This window comes from Schistosoma mansoni, chromosome 4, assembly GCF_000237925.1.
Source record: "Schistosoma mansoni strain Puerto Rico chromosome 4, complete genome".
Taxonomy (NCBI): Eukaryota; Metazoa; Platyhelminthes; class Trematoda; order Strigeidida; family Schistosomatidae; genus Schistosoma; species Schistosoma mansoni.
In genome coordinates, this window is record NC_031498.1 from 26,804,963 (window position 1) to 26,831,205 (window position 26,243).

At 35.1% G+C, this 26,243-nt stretch overlaps 2 protein-coding genes across 2 annotated transcripts; one reads left to right on the forward strand and one right to left on the reverse strand.

Annotated features, from left to right (window-relative positions):
* Positions 1-6,519: 6,519 nt before the first annotated feature.
* Smp_004630 (putative sugar transporter) lies at positions 6,520-14,557 on the forward strand (the record flags this gene model as incomplete). Its single annotated transcript, XM_018797351.1, has 4 exons — positions 6,520-6,843; positions 6,887-7,129; positions 10,073-10,297; positions 14,119-14,557. The coding sequence occupies 4 exons, from the start codon at positions 6,520-6,522 to the stop codon at positions 14,272-14,274; spliced, it is 948 nt and encodes a 315-aa protein (XP_018652402.1). The 3' UTR covers positions 14,275-14,557.
* Positions 14,558-16,611: 2,054 nt separating this feature from the next.
* On the reverse strand, positions 16,612-23,713 carry Smp_124620 (hypothetical protein; the record flags this gene model as incomplete). Its single annotated transcript, XM_018797352.1, has 3 exons — positions 16,612-16,681; positions 20,175-20,321; positions 23,685-23,713. 3 exons carry the CDS (start codon positions 23,711-23,713, stop codon positions 16,612-16,614), a joined length of 246 nt encoding a protein of 81 aa, XP_018652403.1.
* Positions 23,714-26,243: the final 2,530 nt, after the last annotated feature.

Sequence of the window (26,243 nt, forward strand, 5' to 3'; positions counted from 1 at the left end):
TGCACATATGCCAATTAGAGACTGACCAGTTGCAGTCCCAAAACATCGATGGGAAGATTCAAACCAACAATACTAAACGAGGAGACTCAAACTTAACCTTATCTTCTTTTTCAAAATACTTAACAAACTCTCCTTCACATCCAGTCAGGCGATTCAATATGCTAAGGCTTCACATTACGACATTCGTAACTCCTTGTCTTTAGCGAAACAAACATATTCTAGATCTTCTCTCTATATGAATTACTTTACCTGTAAGTTTTCTAGACTCTGGAATAATTTACCCCAAACTATCCGTATGTTAAACTCTCTCCCATTGTTTGTTCGCTCAATTAATGCTTTTTGCTCCTCTGAAAATGCATTAAATGCTCTAGCGCCTGCAAGTGTATCTTACTCCACAAGTGAGATTATAGGAACTTTAAATGTTTAACCTCTTACTTGCTATCGTTGTTTTGTTGTTCCGTGCTCTTTGCTTTAATCTTACTTTCTCTAGTTGTAGATAATTATCAATAACTCGCTCTGGCACTGGTAATAACCTTACAGAACAATGTTGGTCAATCATCACGCTATCCACTTTAGAAAAAATGACAAGTTCCCTGGTGTTGCATTGGCTTGCCGTGATATATGCCATATTTAAACTGTTTATCAATTACTAAACCAGCAAACATAAAACTTTCTTATAATTCATGTTTGTTCTCTACATTAAATGTTGATTTTTATAACAATCTGATCATGCCTGTAAACTGGTGTGAATTCTGTAAATATTATTTTCAGAATATATTATTATTATAGACGACTGCGGACTTTGGATATTATATGAACAATTCAGATGTTTTACTTCATATTATAGTTATATAAATAGATACCAAACCTTACTTATGTAAATCCTTGGGAAACAAACTTATGATCAACAGGTTATATTGCATTCCACACAGAATAGATTATATTTCAATAAACAGACTTGAACAGGTGGCAAAATAAGTCCTTAAAAGCGACCGAAAAAACCTTACACAAGCCTTGTGACCTCAGTATGCTTTGTAGTTGGTGAGACATTATTTAGATCTCTTTTTAGCTGCATCGAAGTCGTTTCATGTCACACTTATAGTGGGTCCCAGTAAGTAATGTGTATTGACCTACTTTTATGAAGAGAACACGATTGGTATAATGTAAACAATTATTATTATAACCAATTGTACCAGTGATTGTTTAAGTGTATCAAAAAAGACCCATTCTCCCGTTGTCTGTGACCTTGCACGAACTCATATACGCTCGGTAGTTCTGCTTGTGAACGTTGTCTGTGCATATATTCCGTGTAATCAAGTGGACGGTTCGTGACGTGAATCAGTGTCTGGCGCATTCGCTACTTGGTTGTCTTCATCGGTCGATCGAGTTGAGTAGACTTACAAGAGAACCGTTGTGGCGGAACGAGTAGAATGAGTTGATCTCGGTTACATGCATGTGTGCATATTGAGCAGATTGACTGTGAGAAGTTCACCTCCAGGATGAAAATGGAAACAATGATGTCATGAGCTTGAGATAGACGATTGATAGAGTTGGCTTGTTAGCGTGTAGGTTTGTCGTGACAGTGACACTGTCATTGATGGTTGTGATGTTGTTTGGTGAACTTTGTCAAATATATCTTATTGCAACCGTCGACTGTCTTCTGGTTTTTGGCCTACGGAGGGATCCAACCTTATGCCTGGCACGTAATCTTCCTGTATTGGTGATCAAAGTCAATCGCGACTCAGCGCCTACCACAAATGTAGAAGCTTTTGTTGCATCAAAAAATAGCAAGATTCAGATGAACGGCTAACCTCAATTTGGCAAAAGAGTGATGAACAAATTTGCATGATAATGGGAAATTAGAGGGTGTTTTCTACATAAACTTCAGCAAGGTGTTTGACATGACGTCAAAATTTTGTGGAAAATAAAGGAAGATCCAGATTCGAATGTACTTCCGAACGACTTAGATAATCGACTAGCTAGTCCTAAAAGTGGTTGAGGGCTATCAACGCGGCGACGTGTGTTCGACATTATATATCCTTTCTTCCGCTTCCTACAGGATCAGAACAACCCAGAGAATAGCAGGAAGTCACAGAAGCCAAAACCGAGTCAACTGTCTGTAGTGTACGTTTTTACATAAAGTCATCAATTATTGGAACTTGTTGTCTTAAGAATTAGTGTCCACACTGCTAAACAACTCATTCAAGAGAACACTGGACATTTACAGAAGCTTAATGAAAAACGACAAGAATTGATGAATAGTTGTGAAAACCTGTATGCCACGCGTAATTTGTTCGTTCTTGGCTTTCTACTCGACTACTATGTCCTCTGAAATGTCTCACGAATTTCGCTATATCATGCTCCCATTTCTAATAAAAATGGACACTACTCGATTACCATACACACTAACCCTTAATTGGTGGCTACTTTTTGCTTTTGCTAAGTTCACGTTTGAATTTGTCGTCTGGAGATGACAATTTAAAGCTTCAAGGTCGATATCGGTTCTTGAGGTCGGTTTACTAATGAATATTATTATGGCGTATATTCACTTGCCACCACAATTTAGTTTTACCAATACTTCAACCAATTAGGAAAGTGCAGTACATTCACTTGAAACATGTTTTTCATGTAATCACTTTCCCTTTATGGGTTGTCAATGATAATCATGTCTCGAGACCTTGACGTAGGTATAATTTTCAATGAGATTTTCCTTGAAATTTACCCATGTTCGATCAAGCTTGTCCAAAAGCCAGGAAGCTGAGTATTCAATATCCATCAATAACCTAGGATTTATAGTAATATTCTGACTCAGATTTGTCTGATATGCATTGAAGACCCACGATCTGTGCTAGTCCTTTTCTAGTAAGCTTCTTGTGTGTCTAGTATTCTCTTGAGTGAGTCATTCGAAATGGCAGGGACTGCTTCTTCGGGCAACAGGCTCCAATGGGCAATGACTTGATGTGAAATCCTGTACGCCATGGGTGGTCTACTCGTTTTTTGGCTTCTGTATCCTCCTCTGGGTTGTTCTGATCTGGTAGAAAGCAAAAGAAAGGATATATCAGGTCCAAAGTCACTTCTTTGCATTTGATGCAAGACGAAAAACGAGCAAGTATATTTTTTCTCGTCGAGTAATTTTTTAGTGTTGATTGTACAAGGTGGAAAGGTTTTTGGTATTTAGTTAAGCTGGATTTTTCAGTCAAAGTAACATGTAAGTATCAGCCTTTTGTGTCCAGTGTCTTTCACATTCAGAACCTTGAAAACACTCATTCTGGAGGTCAGATTTTCTGTTTGTTTATTTTCCTTGAGCTTTAAGAGATTTATTTTTGTTGTTCTCTCTATGAGATCACTTAACAAATGTAATGGCGCAAGTAAAACATCGTTATGGTAAACCCATATGCTTTTTCCCAGTCGAGCATGGAATGCAATGTGACAACTGCAACAATTGGTACCACAGCGTTAACACCATACTCACACCGGCTGCACATAAAAGGTGTCTCAAGCCACTATCACGTTGACTTTGCAAAGCATGCTGCCGTACGAAGTCCCTACTGATTCTTGGGGAGGTCGAGCCCCTTAACATAGCTAAAAAGATGCCCTCATACAAAGAGTTAGCGGCCGATGGGCAGCTTTCACATTTCGAACAAGCAGTGGGCGTTATCATAAGTCCAGCTTTGAATTTGAATAAAACAATCAAGATGCACCCCAGTAACGTAACGGATAACAAACACACAGATGCAGGCATGGTTACAATAAAAAGAAAGAAGCACGTTGACTAGAAACAAATTATAGGGAGCTCTAAGTTATGTGAGTCGATGGTTTCGGCTACAGATTCACATATCAACGCAAAACAGACTATGGAGGAGCACATCCTGAGTTGTGTGGATAGTGTGATCAAGAGACGCAATAAGGTCAATCGTTGGCTTACAGTTACATCCAGAAAATTAAGGAAACAGAGAGACCTTAGCATGTGACGCCAAATCGGACTGCAGGGATAAAATTTCAGGAAACAAAACTTCAAAGCTTGCAAAGAGGTACCTCGCTGACAGGTCAGTCATTTTTCAAAAATAAGAGAATCTTTCGAAAAGAAACCAAATGCTATATTTGAGCGCAGTCACATGAAGTCTTTAGTAAGCAATCTACTTCCAGAAACAGTAGCAGGAGTTGGCATCTATAAGCTTTGTCAGTTAGAAAAGAAAAAAAGATATGAAGCAACTTTAATCTCATAGTTTAAGGGAAGATAGAAAGTGTATACACCTACGCCATTGTGGCTTCAAGCACTGATGTCACTTTTTGGTTTGGTTGCCCCTAACTTTCTTCCAACCATCCCCAACACTAGTCAGCATAGTGCGTTGTGGTAATCGGTGTTCAGGCATACGTAACACGTGGCCCAACCATCTCAGTTGATGAAGATTTACAACCTCATGGATAGATTTACCATCATTCCCTAATACCTTGCGTCTAACCTCATTATTACTTACCCGTTGATCCCAACAGATTTGAGCAATATTTTTTAAGGTATATGTGATCAAATACTAGTAACTTACGAGTATCTTCTACTCTTACTAGCCACGCTTCGCAGCCGTAAAGTAGAACATAGCGAACTGCTGCGCAGTATACTCGTCCCTTAATTTATAGACGGATATCTTGTCTTCGCCATAGGTGACGTAAGTTGGCAAAAGCCAAACGAGCTTTTTGAATCCGTGCTGAGATTTCGTTGAACGATCACTCATAATGAACTGAAGTTAAGCCATCAAAATAAACTGTTTCTCTTCACTTACAGTTAATAATAACGTTTCCGATTTCTCTAAGAATTGACAGTTGGTCGTTGAACTTCCATTCAAGCTATCGCTTAGTAGTGAACAACTAGAGAATAGTTAGGTGTTCGTTGAACTATTCTGGTTTCAGAACAAACTGAGCCTCCATCACTTTTTAAAGATAATGCCACTGATATCTGAGAAAGTACGTAATAAAACACTCGACTGTATATTCAGTTACCATTCAAGGTCAAATCTCTGTAGCCTTCAAGGTTACCTCGAGACCATTATCACCACTTTGTTTTAGCTATCCAATATCCTGCATATGTAATCCGTTCTTAAAACACATACCAAACTTGGACTATCACTTTGGTAACATGTTTCATGGTCTTCATTGCGTGCATATAAACATAAACAATTATCTCATCGCGATTCTTAATAGAAAGATACTTCTCCAACAATTGACATACGGTAGACCCCACAAAAACAGTCGCATGGTGAATATCCAGAGGTGTTAAACAGTGGTCAGGTCACCTAAATTTTTCGCTCCTACAACTAACACTCAAAGTAGGGGTCTGATTGGAAACTCGGTAGCTTGTATTGTAAACTGTTTGAAGCCAAATATTAAGACAGCTTCCCTTGTACACTATCTTGTTCATGGCAGTTAGATCATATTCCCGGTTCATTTCTAATATCCACCCTAGATCTTTTGATGACCCATTAATTAGATCTTACCTATGATACCGTCATTTTAAACTAGATTACCTTTAGCGAGAAGTGACCTAACCAAATCATTGGTTTTCTTAATCATTTCCACATGAGTGACCGTGGTAGAATCATATTTCCAAGTTTTCTTAGGTATTCAACAAACACCTTTGAAAATAAGGCGAAATTCTAATCATCAGTTAGAACCAAACATAATACTGTTTACTGATTGGTGAAAACATTCTGTTTTTACAAAATATCAATCTTGTTCGTAGCATCTCTTTATGGATAGCATTTTATAAACTTGTTCTCGGTAAATGAGCATAGCTTCTTTTTCTATGATCTAACATAAACGGCGAAGAATTTAGTTGAAGTACAGTAATATGTAATAGCTAAAAATGATCATTAATACAACTGACCAACTCTGTACATGTTCGCGTACTAGACTATAAACACAGTCACTTTCCTATTCAAATCTTGATTGTTGAGATATAGTTTGAACTAATTATTATAAGAGCAATTACTATGCTGGTTATCAAGAGAACTGAACAGCATCCAAATTCCACAATATAAACAGTATTACTTCATCTTTTAACGTAGCTACATGAGTACCTAAAATATTTATATACTAACTATCCAACTTAGTGATTCGGATTGTACCCCATTTATTAAGTTATGAGTAGAAATGTTACCCAATTTTACAAAATAAAGTAGGCGAAACACGATCCAGACCTAATACTGGGAGACCGAAAATTTACTGCTTTGGCCATTAAGTCATGACTTTGCAATGGATAATATAGTTTACTGTAACGAAATGGCAACAATTTAGTTACCAACCAGGATTATTGATTTAAATATTGAGTCCTACAAGAGGACAAATTAGTTATTCCATCATAAACTAAATACACTCATAATTATTGGATTCGATTTTAACGTACAGAATTTCCATACTTTAGACGTGTAACAGCTTTTTTTTGAAACTTCACTCCATGTACGATGGTTGTTTACCTGTTTATTTATATGTATTTCAGATTTTTAAGAGCATACTCTAACAAGTACAATGTTTCGAGCGGTTACAATGAAATATTTAAGCTTATTCATTCTCGTATTTCAAAATCTACTTTATATTCTGTGTATGCGTCATGCAAGATCACGAACAACCGAAATGTTCAACTCTTCATCTATGGTAATAATGAGCGAATGTTTAAAATTCTTGACATGTGTATCAGTTCTAAGTATTACTGGAGATTTAAAAAAATGTTTAAAACTCATACAACATAATCCATTAGATGTTTTAATGACTTTTATACCTGCCATAATATATGTTATTCAAAATCGTCTACTTATAACAGCTTTAAGTAATTTAGATGCAGTCACATTTCAGGTAAGATTAATAATATTTCATAATAGAATATTTATTAGTTTAGGTGGCTTATCAGTTGAAATTGTTTACTACAGCATTATTTAGTATGCTTATTCTTCGAAAACCAGTTAGTAAAATGCAATGGTTTGCATTGATTTTATTATTTATTGGAGTTGCAACAGTTGAAAGTCCTGTTAATTCTAATAAAACTAATCATCCACCTATAGCATACAATCCTCCATTAGGATTATTTTGTGCTGTATGTGCATCCATATTGTCTGGTTTAGCATGTGTATTTTTTGAAATGGTAAGTTATTCAATCTATAGATTATTTATAACATTTCAATTTTAAATATTTATAAACCTGTATGTTATATGTTGGATTATAGTTATCACATTAAAGCTTGTGAGAAGAAAACAGCCAACCATTTTTCAACTGTATTATCATGATTTCATGTAGAGTGACTTCTTCCTATATAACAGATATATAGTTTCTGTAATGAAATGCTTTTATCTTTTTTTTTGTCGATAAGCTAACAAATCACATGGTATTTGTAGTTTATCACATTCACTCAATGATCCTAATATCATATCACATGAATCATGTCGTTGACTTGTACTCCAATCAATCTACTTTGATGTGGTTGATCATATAGGATGAAATTATTATGAAACTAACGTTCAATAATGGTTTAGCTGTTTAAGAACTTATTTTAACTAGTGGTTCGCCGGTTTAAGTCACACTGGTTTGGGCAGTTAGGTAGTATGATTAACTGTTCGGTCATTATCAATGTAGAGTCTGGCTCAAGGTGAGCTACATGTCTATACTGGGTTAATTAGTTACATTAATATTTTCTCTGTAACTAATAAATATGAATAGATAATGGATATATCCACAGATTTTGAATTAAATTATGGGCTTAAGTCTGTATCCATTAACCAAGATAACCTTTTAGACCCTGTTAATTATTAAATGTTTTGATTGTTAAAAAGATCAGTTGTTTGTAACATGATATAATGCAGTCAATTGTGACAACTGCTTACAAGATTAAGTCTATTGACTTATTGCACAGTTAGTCCTCAAGGATTAAACAATTAACGTGTTAGGAAGGTGCGAATATACAACTCAGTAATTTATTATGTTTTACCTGATAAAGCTAAATCTATTGACGTTACAAACCGCGTAAATGCATCTATTTATTGAATAATTAAATCAACTAATGCTTAATCCAATGTATGAAGATTTGTCTGCTAAGTAAATCATAGTTCTGTATATTTTTGATACAAATTTCGTATCAGTGGTTAATTATTAACTGTATATGCTGTGAAATAATTCTGTGGTGTTTAGTAAATCTTCATATGCAATTTTCCCATCTTCCTCACATTGAGCATTTCCAGTGCTTGTTCAGTTATACACTGGCTGGTATAACTGGTTGTGTCCGCATGGCATACGAAGTAACCATACAATTACAACTGCATTACTACTGTTTTTGCATGAAGCGAAGCTCACAAATTAACAACAACAAAAATAGTCAAAATTTACATATTTTGTTGACGATTCACATAAAATGATATGCAAAGGTCGTATCGAGCTACTGTTTTTTTTTAGTAAATCACCAAATAGAGTGAAAAAAATATTCTTTTTCAGTTAGTCTTTCATCATCATTCTGTACTAACTTCATTCCATTAACTTCTAGTCTGAGCCATGTTGGTAGATGCAGACTACTTAGTTGGGGTCCGCGTGACTATCGTAGCAATGGTTGGAGACTCTGTGTGACATGGCTCAGAATCGACCACAATGGAGTCGGTGTATTCACCCTTTGTCTTCCCTTAAACCGTGAGATTAAAATCATTTTATACCTTTCTTTCTACGAATTAATTCTTTCTTCCTGCATTAAATCTTTACATGCAATCTCTTTCCATATATTACTATCATTGAAGTAACTGGTTCTATGAATTTGATTTTCATGCTGTTGTGCTAATGAGGTGTGGCAACTTGGACTGAAGCATATATGTCCCTGGTCCTACGTTGTAACTGACTGAAATGAGTCACGTAATATGAAGAGATTTCTTACCTTAGGTGACCTTCACAGCTGTAAAGAAATAAAGACAATAATAAACAGTGATCCAACCATACAAAATCCCGTAAGTTCATCATTACCTGTAACACTGACACCGGTTAAGCTGAACATCAAAAATACTATTATATAAACGATTACGTGTTCATATGCAATGAACTGATGAAAACTTTACTAGCAACAGATAACTTGTTTTACTTAATCGACAAAGTTTTGTGCATAATTTCTTTTTTTTTCACTTCTTAAAATCAGTATTTATTACCTATCGGTTGAGAATAAAAGTTCTGAGTATCTTCGCAGTAAACGCACCTATTCATATTATCATCTATGTGTTTTTGTATACAAAACAAGTAATCTATGTAAGTCGGACATCATTGAAAAGTGACTCAACATCAAGGGAAATCATGAATTGTCATTTACATTCACACCCACTATTTGATCAACAAATTCAGGGGTGTCATATACGAGATGCATGGAAATATATCTTCTTACGGATCGATTACAGCTATCATAAAGAGCAGATTTAAACCGTTGAAAGTCCTGGTGACTTGACATCTCATTCACTATGTTTTAATCCAGATTAATGGTCAAAGAGAATCGGCAGCAAATTCCTTAATCTAGCTTTTATACTATTTTTTACTTATCAACAAGGCGTATCTGCGATCAACCTTACTGGATACATCATTCCTCTCAATATCGTAGGTACATCTAACCAAAAAATCCTAACACAGCATTCTATTTATTGCTTGCAACCACTTATAATCAATCCCCTCAACCATATATATATATATCCTAATAGTATTAGCCCTCTGTTATAATTTTCTCTTATTACAACCCAGCTGTTCCCATTGCTTAGTATTCCTGGACACCAATTCACTCGAAAAGTCCTCAAATCGGAACACGGTTGAACAAGGGTAGATGGAAGTAAGAAGCACAATAAGAGATGCGTTAGTATATTTATAGTTTTTATATGAAAAGATTCTAGAGTCTTCTCCAAGTAACGACGAGCACTGATTGAATAGGGATTGGCCAATCAGCGTGCGCCAGCGCGATCGTGCATGGAACATGCTTTAATCTAATCTACGCCCCGCTAACACCCTCATACGTATATAATTATGTTTTTTGTATCATCTTCTTTGTTGGTTTTTCAATTATGTTCTTTCGTAATCTAGCTTCTGAAAAATACCAACAAGTCTATATGGCATCGTAATATTGAATTAGCTTTTGCATCAATTGTCATTGGTATACCTGTACAACTATTGACCGATTGGAATGATATTACACGAAATGGCTATTTTCACGGTTTTGATTGGTTTGTTTGGATAGTGATATTTCTACATGCATTCGGTGGTTTATTAGTAGCTTTAGTAGTTAAATATGCCAACAATATTCTTAAAGTAAGTAAATTTTGCACTTTCCTTTGTTTTTACATTGAAACGATAATTAGTTGTTTATTTATTTAATGCAATGTACACGCTTATTTTGTTTATATGTGTATACTCAATAACTGTTGCTCATTATATAAGCCAAATTTTTAAAGTTGGTCATTGTTTTACCCCGTTAAATAGGATATTATTAAGTGTACGAACAAATAAGTAGTAGACAAGTATAGTTGTTACCTGAATCTAGATATTTATTCATAATTTGGAACTTTAGATAGGGTACAATCTGACTCGATGATCATGAAAAGAGTTTGAGTGTGAACATGGTAATTAGTACCTTTCTTTGATTGATATGTAACTGAACTGACACAAATTCCAATTTGGTTAGTTTATTCGAAACAAAATTTTTGTTCGATAATGACAACGTCAAAGCAACCTTTAGAGGCGAATTCTGTAGATTTGACAATTACATCTTTGAACTTTATTGACGTAAATCTATAATAATCATATAACGTATTTTACCTTGGATGTGATTTTAGTCATCCTAGAAGCGGAACTAACGACAGACTCTTGTGTATTTTTGACCATGGAGTAAGCATTGGCTGAGTTAGGAATAGAGTACCAGGCAAAGATGATAAATCGATTGATGTAGCAGTAAATCTCCATTAACTGAAGTGTTTGGGACATGTGTTACGTATGCCCAACCACCCCCTACCTCGATGGGCGATGTTTTCTGGTGCAAAAGCAGTCTGGAAGAAAGTTAGCGGCAGCCAAACCAAAATGTGGCATCAGTCCATGAAGTCACTGACAATTGGACTTATCCATGTTAATTGATACAGACTATTTGGTTGGGGTCCGCGTAATTATCGTAACCAGTGGTTAGAGACTTTGAATGACATGGCTCAAATCGTTTGCGATGGCGCTGGTGCATTTTTTCTTTGTTTCCTCCCAAATCCTGAGATTATAAATTCCTCATAACTTTTCTTGCTTTTATTTCGCTAATTTATACTTTTCGAGTCGTATATTCTGTGCCTAATCTTTCTTATTACAACTGATGCTGTTACTACCTCTTCCATTCTGGGATTTGGCCTGATAACTTTATATCGATGTGTTAATGGGGTACGGCAACTTAAGCCTATGTACATACGTACATGTTCTACATTGTGACTGACTGACAGTCAAACAGGAGCTCACTCCACAGAGTTGACATTCTTTTCACGAAGATGAACTTGTAGGAGGCTTAAACAGTATCATGAGAGAAAGTGTTGGGCAACGCTATATTTCCCTAAATTTAGACTATAATCATGTAACACATTCAACCACCTAGATTTGACACTTTAATGTTCATATTCTTAGTGGCTGATCCCCAAGGCCCACTCCCATTTCCTCTATAAATACCCACATAATTTCCACTATATCTATCATCATTCGGTACATAAAATCGATTTTATAACTGTTATTTATCTTGTCAACTGAAACTGGAATTGTAGAATTATTTGAAATAGTGCAAATATTCTTTATTTAAGTCTGTGAATCAAACTGTAAAGGGTAGAAAGGTGTCATACATTGAAAAACCTCTATTTCAAACGAAATAGCTTTTTGTTTTAAAAATTAGTGAAGAAGCCCTCTAAAATTGTGGTTTCTCCTTTCATCTTTTCTACCTAGAATTTTAATCGATCCGCAACCACCGTAATTGGTACTGGGTAGTCAACGATGCTTATCCATAAATAATAATTTAGGCTATATATATCTTATTCCCGTGACCCGTTTGTTGTATACCTTAAGAAAAAAGCTTGAAATAAGACTTTTTGTGTTTCTTTATACTAAGAATATATCAAGCTGTGAAGATATCACACTGACCAATCTAACAAACACTTCAAAACATGTTTTTTTTACTGGTCAAAGCAAAGGCTATTCATAGAAACAAAGGTGAAATAAATACTTGTAAGGGTGACTTTTTAATTAGTTACTAGGCTCATGACTATATGTTTCTCCTCAGATTTAGTGTGGTTACTAAACAATCAAAATTAAAACCTCTTTAATTAGTTTGTGACTTTGATTTTCATTCTTGATTTACTTAGTTGTCTTTTGATTTCCTACCGTAGCCACTATCTTAATGTGGTGTTTGCGTTTGCTTATCATAACGACCTAACCAGTCTATATTGCCCGAAACATTCGTTTCTCTAGTTCATACCATCCCAGACAAGTTAAGTGGAGAGTGATAAGAATAAAAATTCCCGAATTCATTGTGCGACAGCAAAGTTAATACTACCGACTGTATAGGTTTGTGATGGTAGCAAGGTGTTTCAGACAACTGGCATCTCCAACGATACTGCCTTCTAAAAACAGGATATAGTTATAAAACTTTAGACCGAAAGATAACACACCTCACCTCATCCTACGGGTTTCCGTCTCCGGGAGTAAGGCCTTAGAAATACGGGATTAACACAACTGAGATTGAAACCAAAGGCACTAGGGTGAACTCCCGTGTGCATAGTTGTAGATGCGCACTGCTGAACAGTCCCATACTAGGAGGAAACGGTCATCTGGTGCTTTCAGGTTTTGAATGGTGGTCTAGCTAAGATCAATTCGTGATTTCAACTGTGAAAGTACTACAATCTTCGCAAATCCCCATACTAATATCAGTCATGTATTCACTAGCGACTAGTTTAAAGATGTAACTCTTGTAGTTGTAGTAAGAAGCCGTAACCAGTAGAGTTCAACTGTGTCTGGTATGAGGCGGTTAAACCCTCAGGCAATGGATGAAGGGTTGCGCAAGATGATGAATTACTTGAAGTCAGACATTAACGCCGTTGAATCCCGGCTCAACAGTCTAGAGGTTAGACGTTCGTACGTGAGACCGTAGGTTGTTGGTCCAATTCCTGTACGCCGATCGTTGGTACGCCTTGTCCCTTTGCTAACAGCTTATTCATAGTCACGATAATTATCATGGTTTGAGCATACTTTGTACATAAACAAAAGTTTATATCCTCCTAGATGTAATATAATCAGCTAGCCAGCGGCCTTGTCGTCTAAGCGTTACTCTATTAGGCGTTTGAGGCTCAGTTCGATAGAACAATCACTTATTCCACTGCCGAAGTCATTTCAGCACTCTGTCATTCAATTCCATTCCATCATAGTAAGATTTATAACTAACTCATATTATCTAAAATATAACACTGAACTTTCCAGTTATATTAAGCCAGACTAGTGATCCTTCGTGTGAAAAATATGCTAGCAGTTGTAAATATGCCGAATTCCGGGCTCCTGGTCTCAAATTTCTTTGAATATGACTAAGAACACGAAATGTAACAGTTCAGGCACCGTTTTCATCTTATTTTTTTAAATCTAACCATTCTATTACTTTAGTAATATTTATTTTCTCTATGAATCGGTAGATTTTTCCTGCCGCTCTTCTTCCTTAAGTCTTAACCCATAACTACTCTCTTCCGATGTGACAAAGAAATACAAGTTCTGATTAGTTGATTTGGACAGATTAATTTAGTGTTAATAATAAAACTAGTTTCAGTCACAAATTAACACCACGTGGAGAGCACCACTAGAACCAGGGACTATATAACATCTGCTTTGCAACACTGTGAGACTTTTCAGTGGTGCAAACTCATAACTACACTAACTCATGACCACAAACGCGAATGTCTATTTGGTGTATCTAGATCTAGCCGTTACGATAGACAAACTTGTAAACCACACCACAGGTTATTAGCTACGATATAGTTTTTATATATAGTCTTTATAATTAGTTACGTTAATTATTAATTCTGTTGCATTATTGTCTACATTCATGTGTCATTTCCCTTCTTTGTTTCTTTTAGTCATTCGCCTGTTGTGTGTCAATTATTCTATCATGTGCATTCTCTGTTGTATTTCTTGGGATGCATTTAAGTAATAGTTTCATTTTTGGCACATTAATTGTTATCGTATCATCTATTCTGTATTCTAGTTACCCTCCGAAAATAAATGCTCGATAGAAATTCGTATTACTGCTTTTCATTAATTTAACAATCTTACAATAATTTCAATCTTTTTTTGTCTGACTCGACATTTGACCTCCCAATATTTTGTTTACATATTTCAAACTACTTTTAAGTAGTATAAGTGAGCCTGAAATTTCAGAGAGAACCAGTCTTCATATTTGTTCATTCTTTAAAATTTTTTTTTGTAATTTCTTTTTCCTCAGGAAATTTCAAGTTGAGCTTCCGTTAACAACTATGTTTAATTATCTTCATAGTAGCTTTTTATATTTTTCGTATACATAGTTTCATCCGATTAATGATGCAATGACGATTTGGAATTTTTTTTTCGAAATAAAACTATTATATATACTATCCTAAAGTGTTGCTTCGATTTCTCTCAGTGGTTATAAATAGTTTATTCTTAGGCATAAAAATTTGGAGATCAGTTCCTACTCATATGATATTTTATGCAGTTCGTTCCGTCCTACTTTATGGCAGTGAAACATGGCCGATAAGGGTAGAGGATATTCGTAGGCTACTAGTGTTCGATCATAGGTGTCTTCGAAGCATTGCTCGTATATTCTGGGACCATCGGGTAAGTAATGCAGTTGTTGGGAAACGGGTACTAGGTAAGGATGGCAAATCGATTGATGAAGTAGTGAAACTTCATCAGTTGAAATGGCTGGGACATGTGTTACGTATGCGCAACCACCGACTGCCCCGATGTGCAATGTTTTATGGTGTAGGAGTAGGTTGGAAGAAAGCTAGGGGCGGCCAGACCAAAACGTGGCATAAATCCATGAAGTCGCTGACAAGTGGACTGAGCCATGTTGGTAGGTGTAGACTACCTGGTTGGGATTCGCGAAATGATAGCAATCGATGGTTAGAGACCTTGAATGACATGGCTCAAAATTGTTTGCAATGGTGAAGGTGCATCCACTCTCTGTGTTCTGCCAAATTATAATCTTCTGAATTCCTCATGTCCATATCCTTCTTCTCTCTCCAAATTTATATCACTGGATTATACTCCTTCAATAACATCTTCAAACCTTAATCTTTCGGATTATTGTTTATACTCTTACTACTTCTACCACTATGAGATTTGAATCGACAACTGTATCTCTGTGCTGATTTGGTATGGCAACTCGAGCTGATGTACGTACGTACGAAGTTCTATGTTGTGACTGACTGATATGATATTTTACAAGCTCTAATCAGCGCTATTTAAATTGGAAAATATGTCAGTAGCCTACAGAATTTGATACTTATTATCATGAACGGGATCTAAGATCTTGATACTATCTAACTCTTCTTCGTAGTCAAATTCATTAGAAGTGAACTATTCATGATGTGATCAACTTTTTTTTATGGTTCGATTAAATTCACTGCTAAGGGTACTACTACATTATTTTGATTCATTTGCTATTTGTCTTGTTTGTTCCATCTCGTCGTACCAATATTGTATGGAAACTTAGACCAACAAGCACTTGACTATAACTCTAAGTCCACTCTAAATATCAACAAGTCACTTTCTATAGTCTACATGTCACTAAGCAAATCCAACATCATTTAATTTAACCCTAGTCAGACAATCGCTAACCATTTATTGAATTTTCACAGTTGGAATCACTAGTCGATCTAAGCTGGACCACTATTGAAAATCTGGTAGCACTGAACGGCCATTTCGTCCTAGTGCAGGACTCCTCAACAGTACTCATCCACGACCCCGCATACGGGACTCGACCCCAGAAACTTCAGTCTCGTACGAATGCTTAATCTCTAGACCACTGAACTAACATTCGAAGGTGTTAATATCTGAGTTCAATCAATCCATTATCTTGTGCGACCCTTCATCCATTGCCTGTGGTGGATAACCGTCTCACACCCAACCGTTGAACTCTACTGATCACAGCTCACTAGAACTCCAGGAATTACATCTTGAAGCCATTCGCTAGTGGGTTTGTTCAATATTTTCATGTGTTAAATTTTAAACAAAAATTCAAAAAAAAACTACGAATTCAGAAACTTCCCCACCCCTTAACAATAAATTCCTCTACTTCTGAGATGAATATTGACTTATAATAAAATGACATTTGTTTCATGAAATTAGACTTATGATTGGTTCTTTTGTTTGCTTGTTTTTCTTTGCAAAGTATTCGACAAATGTAAAATTTTTTTTTATAAAATTTAAATGCGAAAGAAAATATTAAATAAGGGATATGAATAAACGAAAAGTTATCTACAATTAATTGTGCTACCGTTTTGTTATAATAATAGTTATCATTATTCATTACATAAATACATGTGTGTGTATGTGTGTGTGTGTACAGAAGTATTGTGAACACACACACTCTAGAATGGTGCATCGTCTTCCCATGTTGACAACAAGCGCTCTTCTAATACAGCATTCACCGTATATCGTCTGTATAAAGAAAAAAAGACTGTTAATTCAGCAATACTACTTACAAATGAAGAGAATCATCCAATCAAAGCAATATTATTCTAAACAGCATTCGATCACATAAGTCTTTGAAACATTGCTCACACACGATGGAACAACTAAGTGTACTATGCTGAGTTCAGTCGTACAGTACTAGGTAAACTTGTTGAGTCTTCATAGACTGAGATGACAAGTATTGTGTATGTCTTGTCACTACCTATTTCGATGCTCACTGTTGATAAGTGTAGGAATAGGCTGAAAGGATCATGTGTGCTACTCAAACAAGATATGGGATCAATCTTTACAATCACTGAATGTTAGTTAACTTTACCTTGATAGATGAGTACAAAAATATCATCAGCTCAGCACTGGAACATCATATCAATGCTGATCACACGGGCAACCACAAATATCTTTCATTACTAGCTACACAGTAGGACAATCAACCCTAAATGGAGCACAAATCAAAAACTTATGTGCTAGAGGAGGTTTATAAGTTTGACAGATAATAGTTGAGGTCTTTACAATGGCAGCACGTTCAATTTTTCATCCTATTATGACCCCTAATACTTAGAATTTTTCATCTTTGTTAATTGGTTGTCCATATCTTGTTTCCATTTTTCAATTCTCGTTATTACCACCATCATGTTTTCCATTTCTTCTTCATTTACTGTTCTCATCTTTTTCCATTTGTCGTTAACCCTACATTGACCCTTGAAATCTCAAATGTTTTAATAAACTACTACTATAGATATGGTTGTAGAAATACATACCTTTCCCAGTACTAACAATCGTCGCGCATCGAAGTAGGCTCGAAAAAACTACAGTGTAACATCAGTTCACGTAGTTGTTGAACTGATCCATGTAGGTAAATGTAGACTGCCCCTTACAAGAGGTCCACTTGATTATCTCAACCAACAGTTGAATATGTATGAACATGACTGAAAATCGATCACAGTAAACGTAGATTCACTCACCCTTCGTTTTAAAATGCTTATTTTATTCTGTAAATTCATTTTCCTGTCTCTAATCATGTTCTCTGTCTAATCTTCCCTATTACTATTACTGCAATTGATTCCATTTCTACTACTTTGGTATTCATCTTATGGAGCTGAAACTTGGAGAACTACTGCAACCATCATCAAAGCAGAACAAGTATTTCTAAACAATTGTCTACACAAGATACTCAGTGTTTGTTGACCGGACGTCATCAGCAACAGCACACTGTGGGAGAGAACAAACCTGCTTCCAGCTGAAGAGAAAATTATGAAGAGACGCTTTAAGTGAATTGGACATAAATTGAAGAAATTACCAGACTGCATCACGACCCAAGCACTAACTTGTAATCCTGAAGGGAAAAGGAGAAGACTAAGACCAAGAAACACATGGCGTTAGAAATCGGAAGCAGACATGGAAAGGATGAGTAGCAACTGGAAATTATTGCTCAGGATAGAGTTGAATTGAGAGTGCTGGTGGGTAGCCTATGCTTCTCGGTGAGGATTAAAAAGTGTAAGTAAGGTATTCATCATACCATTTCTATCTCACTGCGTTGACACGATGTGTCCAAGATCGTACGTTGAAAATATAATTAATGATTATCAAATTAATGAGGATCCGAAATGCTAAATCATTCTTTTTCTAGTTTGGGAAAAAATACTTGTTCAGTTTACCAAATTTTGAAATCACTAGCTATCAAGTATTTGTGCATGGTTATGTAATCTACAAATTACTACACTTGTTCATATATCTTATGAACTCGAATAGTATTTTAATTTCCATGGTAATAGTAAAAATAGTTTAGTATTTCTAATAATTTTCACTTATTTTGTTGCCATGATAAATTCCTAAATTGTCTAACACGTACTAATTGGAATTTGAATCCAAATTATTCATTTTAAACAAAATATATACTCTCATCATTACAGCTGATTTAATCAGTAAAACTGGAATTAGAGCATATATGGTGACTGATTTCAAACATGTACTTTTTAAGTAAAGTTAAAATCTAATTAAAATATGTCTATGATGTTGTGAAGGAGAACGATGTAAGCACTCATCCTATATCAGGTGAATAGTTTAGTTCGACAGTTTTGTTGGACGATATTCTGAACGTTAAATTTCGAGTTTCAATGAAAACTAATAATACTCAAGCTAAAAATCTCGATAATAATTGGATATTTTTATGAAATGATATTTAGAGTTCGAAGATAAGCTTCATCGCACACATTTCAGCTGAATAAACATTAAGTTAAATATCACTGATGTCATTGGACGTGCTACAGATGTCGTCCCAGCAACTTTCACAGATTAGCTTATTTGCCAACCCTAGGTTTGGTTGAAAAAAGCGGAGAAGTCAGTTCATGGTTCTGTGGTATAGAAGAAAGCTGTACAGGACTGGCATTTGTCGGTCTATTGCGAATCCTCGGTCAAAGTTCGAGAGATAGTGCAACCCAGTTGTTTAAAACGTTATCAGACGTGGATCAGAAAAGAAACCAGTTTCAATCGCACTGTAATTTCCTTCGTTGAGAAAGTCTAAAAATATCCCTCATCAAAGTTTTTAGAGGCACGGAAACACCAGAAAACGTTTCATCCAACGAAGGTTCAATAAAAGCTTCTTAGAAATATCTAAAAAACCCAGAATCACGTTACATGGTTTTGAACGAATATGTACCCATACTGCTACCATATTAAGTGTGATTCTGGAAATTTCCTGAAACCTATGGTCCTGTTAAACTCCATAAATAACCTCTTTTTTCTCTACATAGGCTAACCTTGGAGTAAAGCTTCCACTCTCAATTCACCCCTTTTCTCTTATGTTCTGATTGACGTGTAAAAGCAGTTAGGGTCGTCGGAACCGGCTAGAAAGACAGTTTAGGCCTCTCGGTTGCAAGATATATCATTCTTTCACTCCATTAAGGTGAGAACTTCTTTAACTGAAAGGATTTTTTCTAGTTGTATTTTCCTTGTCGAACTGTCTCTCCCATTATATACTGCTCTCATTCACTCATTTTTATTCAGCTAGTTGTTTTTGACCATACTTCCACTCGTTCCTCTATCTCTTCACAATTTTACTTCCTTATTTGTATGGAGTATATCTATTTTGGTGCTCAGTTGTACAAGTATTTGTGTACTAAATAGAAAAGCTATCCAGTTCTATCTGGTTCTTCAATGACTCACTAATGGAAGTTAGTTCTTGACGTAACTAACATCAAACGATGATATACAGTTATATTTTCTAGTTTTTATGTAATTTTTCACTTGCATTCAAACCATATTTATATCATGAATTTGATGTCTTTTCTCGATTTACCTTCATTGATTATTGCTGTATTGTACAAACAGTTGAAACGAAGTTCTCTCGGAGTTACAGTATTGTTAATTTTAAGGTTTAAGTGGACTTGACAGTCTCAATATGTTTCTAACATTATTAAATGAGTTTATTTGTGATATATATTCTATTTTAATATGAACTTACGCTGTTGCTTCAATCACATTATGCAAGATATATGCTGTTGGCTGATGAAGTGAATTGATATCAATACTTTCCTCACGAAAAGATTTCAATATATCCAGTGTTTGTGGTAAGTTGAACATATCACAACGGACACCTGTGTAACCAGTCCTACAACTAAAAATAAACCAAAGAAAAATATGTACCTATCAGTTTGACAAAAATCATGATAATAAAATGTTATCATCAAAAGAAACTGACATAAGGAACTGGGAAAAATAAAATATCTGATATACTACTGAAAAGCATGAGTAGTTAAACACAGCTTCGAATGTTGTCTGACAACTTTAACATACGATAACATGCGATACGGCGGCCTGTTTAAACATCTGGGCTACCTGTTCCTGTCATCTAGATATTTCAACAAGTTATCTAATTTTGTTTGTTTTAATACATCATTATGGCTATTAATCGCACAACCTATTCAGGTGCGTTTCTGAAAAGTGTAAGACCTTTCGCTGTAAAGGATACAGAATGCCTAATCAGAGATATCGTGGTTGCTGGCAGTATGCAGCGAGAAGATTGTACATTATCCAGATGTCGATTGACTGGGCTGCTAACTTCTAACCGGCGATCATTCAATATTTATCGTCAGGAAGAACGAAGAAGTAAGAAACGGAAACTTGTTGAAATACTTTGTGCTGAGAATTCTATATTGTACCAAAAATATAATATTGAATAAAGCTAATAATAATAAAAAATAAATAAATAAACATATACTCAATTGAGATCATGAACCGATCAATGTTAGACTACCATTGAAAACCTGGGAGCACTGGACAGTCGTTTCGTCTTAGTGTGGAGTTTTTCTGCAGTGCGAATCCCTTTTTCCGCACACGAGACTCAAACTCAGAACCTTCGGTCTCGCGCAAACGCTTAACTTCTAGACCACTAAGCCATCCAGTGCTTCCAGGTTTTCAGTGGTGATCTAACATTGATCGGTTCATGAACTCAATAATTTCCGCCACCCTATAATGGTATTTACCAAATATGTTAGAACGAGTCACCCATATTAATGGTAACATTGTAAACCTGATCGACAGAATTCAGTCAGCGCTAAAAAAAATAGATAAGTATGATATTAGCCACCAATGAGTCGGTTATTAATCAACTGTAAAATTCCCAGTACTCCAGGAGTTCACTCATGGCATTAATACTGATATATGGATACAAACAGTTAGAGGAAATTTCCTTATTAAAAGCAGATTGATGATCCTCATTTTGAAAAAAACGAGAAAAATACTTCAGTGACGAGAATTGTCTTTCCTTTAACATCACTATAAGAAGCTGTGCAACGGTTTATATATTAATATAAAATAATTATCCGGTAAAATAATGATTTACTCGTTATTAATGTGTGGTATTCATAGAGTATGGTTATTAATAATTAATGTTCGTAAATGTTGCATCTTCAAAAAGAACAGATACTAAAATTGTATCAGGGTTCGTGTGTATGGTGGAAGCAGTATTTTATTGTCTAGTACTATAGCTGATCAGTTCACTCTATGCCTGTAGGACCAATGACATAATCTACCTATAAACAACAACCGAAACATTAACCCTTATTGATCCTTGAGCTACTTCCAAAAGTTAAAAAGCAGATATCTTCTCTATTTTGCCGCAGTTCTTTTGTTTCTCAGCTCAGACAGCACCGTAGATGAAATTCCTGGTCAGACATTAATGTAAGAAATTATGCAATGTGTGAGCATAGGTACATCATTAGTGAAAGTCAAACATTTGACTACATATTAAAATATGGTAAAACTTTTTCCCTGAGTAGATAAATGAATGCCATTATAAACTAGAATAAGAAGTGACTAAAAATAATAATGGTAATAACGGAAATGAAATTAGTAATCTTTTATGGAAGATGTTCAATGAATAGAATCCAACACAACCTTCAGACCACGTAGATGTTCAATCCTCGTTAGTTTAAAATAGTACCTCAACTGAGAATAATTTGCGGAATGTTTAGTTTGCAGATAATTCAAAAACTAGACAGAGTTCATGGTACAATGGTTCACTTAAGTTGGCTTTTTGAATGAACCCAGTGTAAACTACCTATCTGAGATAAATGTTTTTTGCATAGCTCACAAATTATATGCTTCTTCTTGATGTAATAAAATGTAAAACCAATTATTAGATCGGTTTAATTCAAATGAAGCGACTTAGCGGTAATGTTTATACCTACAACTATTCAACCAATCAATAAACAATGAAGATTTTCATCACCTTGACCTTTCCTGATTTCAATTTGTAGTCTACCTTTGGTTTGTTTTGTTAAATAGCAGTCATTGAAATACTATGACGTATTTACATTTGAACTTTCTACATAGTTCGAAAGAGCAGTTAATTCTTATAATTCAGAATCATTGAATTAAAGCTAATCATTTTCAGATGACGGAGAAGAGTTGCAGCTCAGGTAGATAACTTTGATGGTGTTACGCTCTCTGAGCTGGATGGTTTAATTATGGAGTTTTCATTGTTCTTCTGAACAACATCAGCACAAACTTCATATAGGAGTGAGGTATTTGAATTTCTCCATATATATGACTAACAGCTTATCCTGTCGACCTTGATTGGTTGTTGTTGACCTTTATCCTGTCGTAGTACACATATCTGTTTTAATTGTCGCTCCCATTTAACCTCATTCTCGATCTTACATTTGTCCATTATTTCTAGAATTGGTTGATAAATTTGGTCGATTTCGTTGTGTTTATTGATTGCTCATTGACCATCCAGCTCAGAGAACGAAGCTCCGCTAAAATGACACAAAAACTATGAAGTGAAATCGTACGATTGAGGAATATCTGGAATTCAAAAGATTTGTCACTCAACATTCAACACTAACATTTACACAATCCTGTTGTAGGGAGATGAAACCTGAAGTACTAACTACTACAGCCATCACTGGAAAAGGAAATATGTTGATAAATACTTTTTTACTCATGATACTCCAGATCCATTGGCTAGATACCACCAAAAATAACCCATTGTGGTAGAGAATAAAAAAGCAGCTAGTTGAGGAGGAAATTTAGGAAAGACATAGGAATGAACAGAATGTACTTTGTAGGCACCACAAAACTAAACCACGAGGCAAGGTCAAGCTCGGAATCCTCAAGGCATAAGGGAAAGAGATAGACTAACGAACGCATAACTATGGAATGTCAAGGTAGACATTGAAACCATGAATCGTGGTTGGTATTAACTGGAAAAGAGGGCCCAGAACAGAGTTGGCTGGGGATCCTTGATTGACAGCCTATGTACCACATGCTGAACCAGGCTAAATGAAGCATAATAATGAAATGAAATATGAATTTCTATATTCTAATTCTACAGATTATATGGTGATTGATCCGGCGCAAATTGAAAAATGCACATTCCTTAAGTTAGAAAAATTTCTAGTCTTGATTCACACATCTCCAATTACATGTAAGTATATACATAAGTAGAATATCTAATTGAATTCTTTACCTTACAATCTCTTTATTAAGTTCAACCATCCGACGAGAAAAATAATAATAAGCCGAAAACAAACCACATGAATTCCGAACAAACATTCTTTTATGATTAAAAATGCTGCATATATATATATCCTGATTTGTCTAGCTAAAACAAGATGATTTTAATTAGTAGACTGCAGATACGAACTGAGCTTTCCCCACCCATCTAACTCTACCTAATTCTCTTTAAGTAGCCTGGTGACATTCTTAGTTATCAGACATAGAAATTCCCACTGAAAGTCAAATATAGAAACTTGCATTCGGTGGAGGACTTACGTCATGATTTTATTACATTAGCATTGTGGTAGCTATACACTCGAAAAAATTGTTTTATGGCAACTTCTATAGCTTGCAAACAATCAATGTCTTTACAAATATGGTTGGATTATGTAATCGGTTTTTTTCTTTTTGTTGAACTTTAGAATTTTATAGTCGTGTTTTTTTTTAGTTTTAAAGGCCTGTGAAGTCTGGTTTGCATTTGATATTATTTCGTTACGGAATAGTGTCAACTGGAGAAGTACTGTAAACTAGGAAGCATTGATGATGTCGGTTTACTCCATGCACGACCTATGGTGACTATTGAAATGATCTTGAGAAAAGAAAACTAAGTTGTAGACAATCAGAATAAAAGTAATATTAAACGAATAACTTATTATATAAAATCCTCAAAATAGCTTCAATTAGGATCAAGATTATGGTTTGAGATAACAGGTATTGGTAAGAAAGTAGGGGTAATGTTTAGGAATAGAGTGAAGCAAGTTTTGTAATAATATGAATGAATACTTATGTAGTTAGTTCTTCAATTTCAAATATCAGTAAACTTGAAGTTACCTTCAAAAAATTACAAATTTTAGCTTTCCTATGTTACTAATTTTAAATGTCTTGACAGTTAAATACTATCAAGTTCTACTTAAGTTTTAATAATTTACAAACCACCGACTTGCAAATGTTGCACAAAAATCTACCAGTCACTACCTTAAATCTGGTTGGTTCCTCAACAAGGCATACTTTCGCTGTATCGAACAGCTGTTTCATCTTAGTATGATGTTTCACAGCAGTACGTATCCATGACCCTTCCGAGGATCAAACCCCGTACCTTCATGTCGCGCAGTGAGAATTTTATCATGATGTCAGTTAGCTGAAATCCAAAGATTCACATTTCTACTATTAGTTCACTTCGTTATATGTTGCGACGATCATTCAATAGCATTCGTAGGTAATTGTTTTACTTTCAATTTAGCCGAATCCCATCAGTTATGATTTCTCACTAGCCTCAAAAACTAGTGAAACCATAATTATTAGTAAGTTAAGGAGTTTGTGAATACTGTTCGGATTATTTTTCATCACTAATTCAGACCATATGTACTAACGGTTTGTGAGACTCTAAGATAGTCATTGGATGATCAAAATTAAGCGAAGTGAATAGGAAATGTAAGGAGTTTGGGGATACTATGGACTTTTCATAGTTTAAATCACAAAGTGACCGCCAGTCCGCCATCGGAAACCAAGAAGCATAGAACATCTGATTCTCCCTAGTATTACATTTGCCGTGGATATGCACTGCTGAGGAGTCCCATGTTAGGAAGAAGCAGTTGTTCAGTACTTCTTGGTTTCCGATGGTGGCCTATAAGAATACAGAATAATCAACACTGAATTGATACGTCGAATTTTGTTGATAAATAGCTATTCATGAATTTTTCTATGACATTCTGTGTGACATTGCATATCTATTTGTTTTTAAATCGTTTTTTTTTCGCAGGTCATGCACATATGGCTAATGATTCACCAAAAGGAATATTTATTTTTACATAAATTGCTAAACTTTGTAAATCTACTACTTCATGAGATGGAAAAACATCAACCTTACTCTTTAACAAAATACCAAGTTTCATAGATTACCACGCACATACAGATAGATACACAAGCATATTTTTCTACATGACAAATAGCAAATGTCAAATCGGTCACTTGACAATATCAACTTTTCAAGGTCATATCATTAGAATCATATGAATTTCCACTGCTTATAAACATAGTCAAGGAAACATTTCACACTAATCAACAAAAACTTAGAACATGCTAGAAAATGATAAGGGTCATATATCAAAGTTTTGTAATTAATTCTCGTGTAAGGTTTATCAAATATGTTTATATGATTTCACACAAGTCTATGTAAGATGATGAGTTAATAATGAATATGTAGCTTAAGTTACGAGGAAAAAACATACATTTTCACCAGTAATAAAACTCGTCACCATCTATATGAAAATCACATTGTTGAGATAATCAAGATAGCAGAAAGGGGTTGACAAACTGAAAAAACAAACTATTCATATCAGTCAATCAGATATATGCAACATAGTACCTGGCATATATGTGCATCGGTTCAAGCTAACACACTGTGTCGGTACAGTGAGATATGTGGTAACAAAAAGTGTCAGACATAAACAATATGAATCAAGAAAATAATAAGAATCCAAAGAGTAGAAGGGTAAGCTAATTTTGAAACTCGTGATTTAAAGGAAAACAA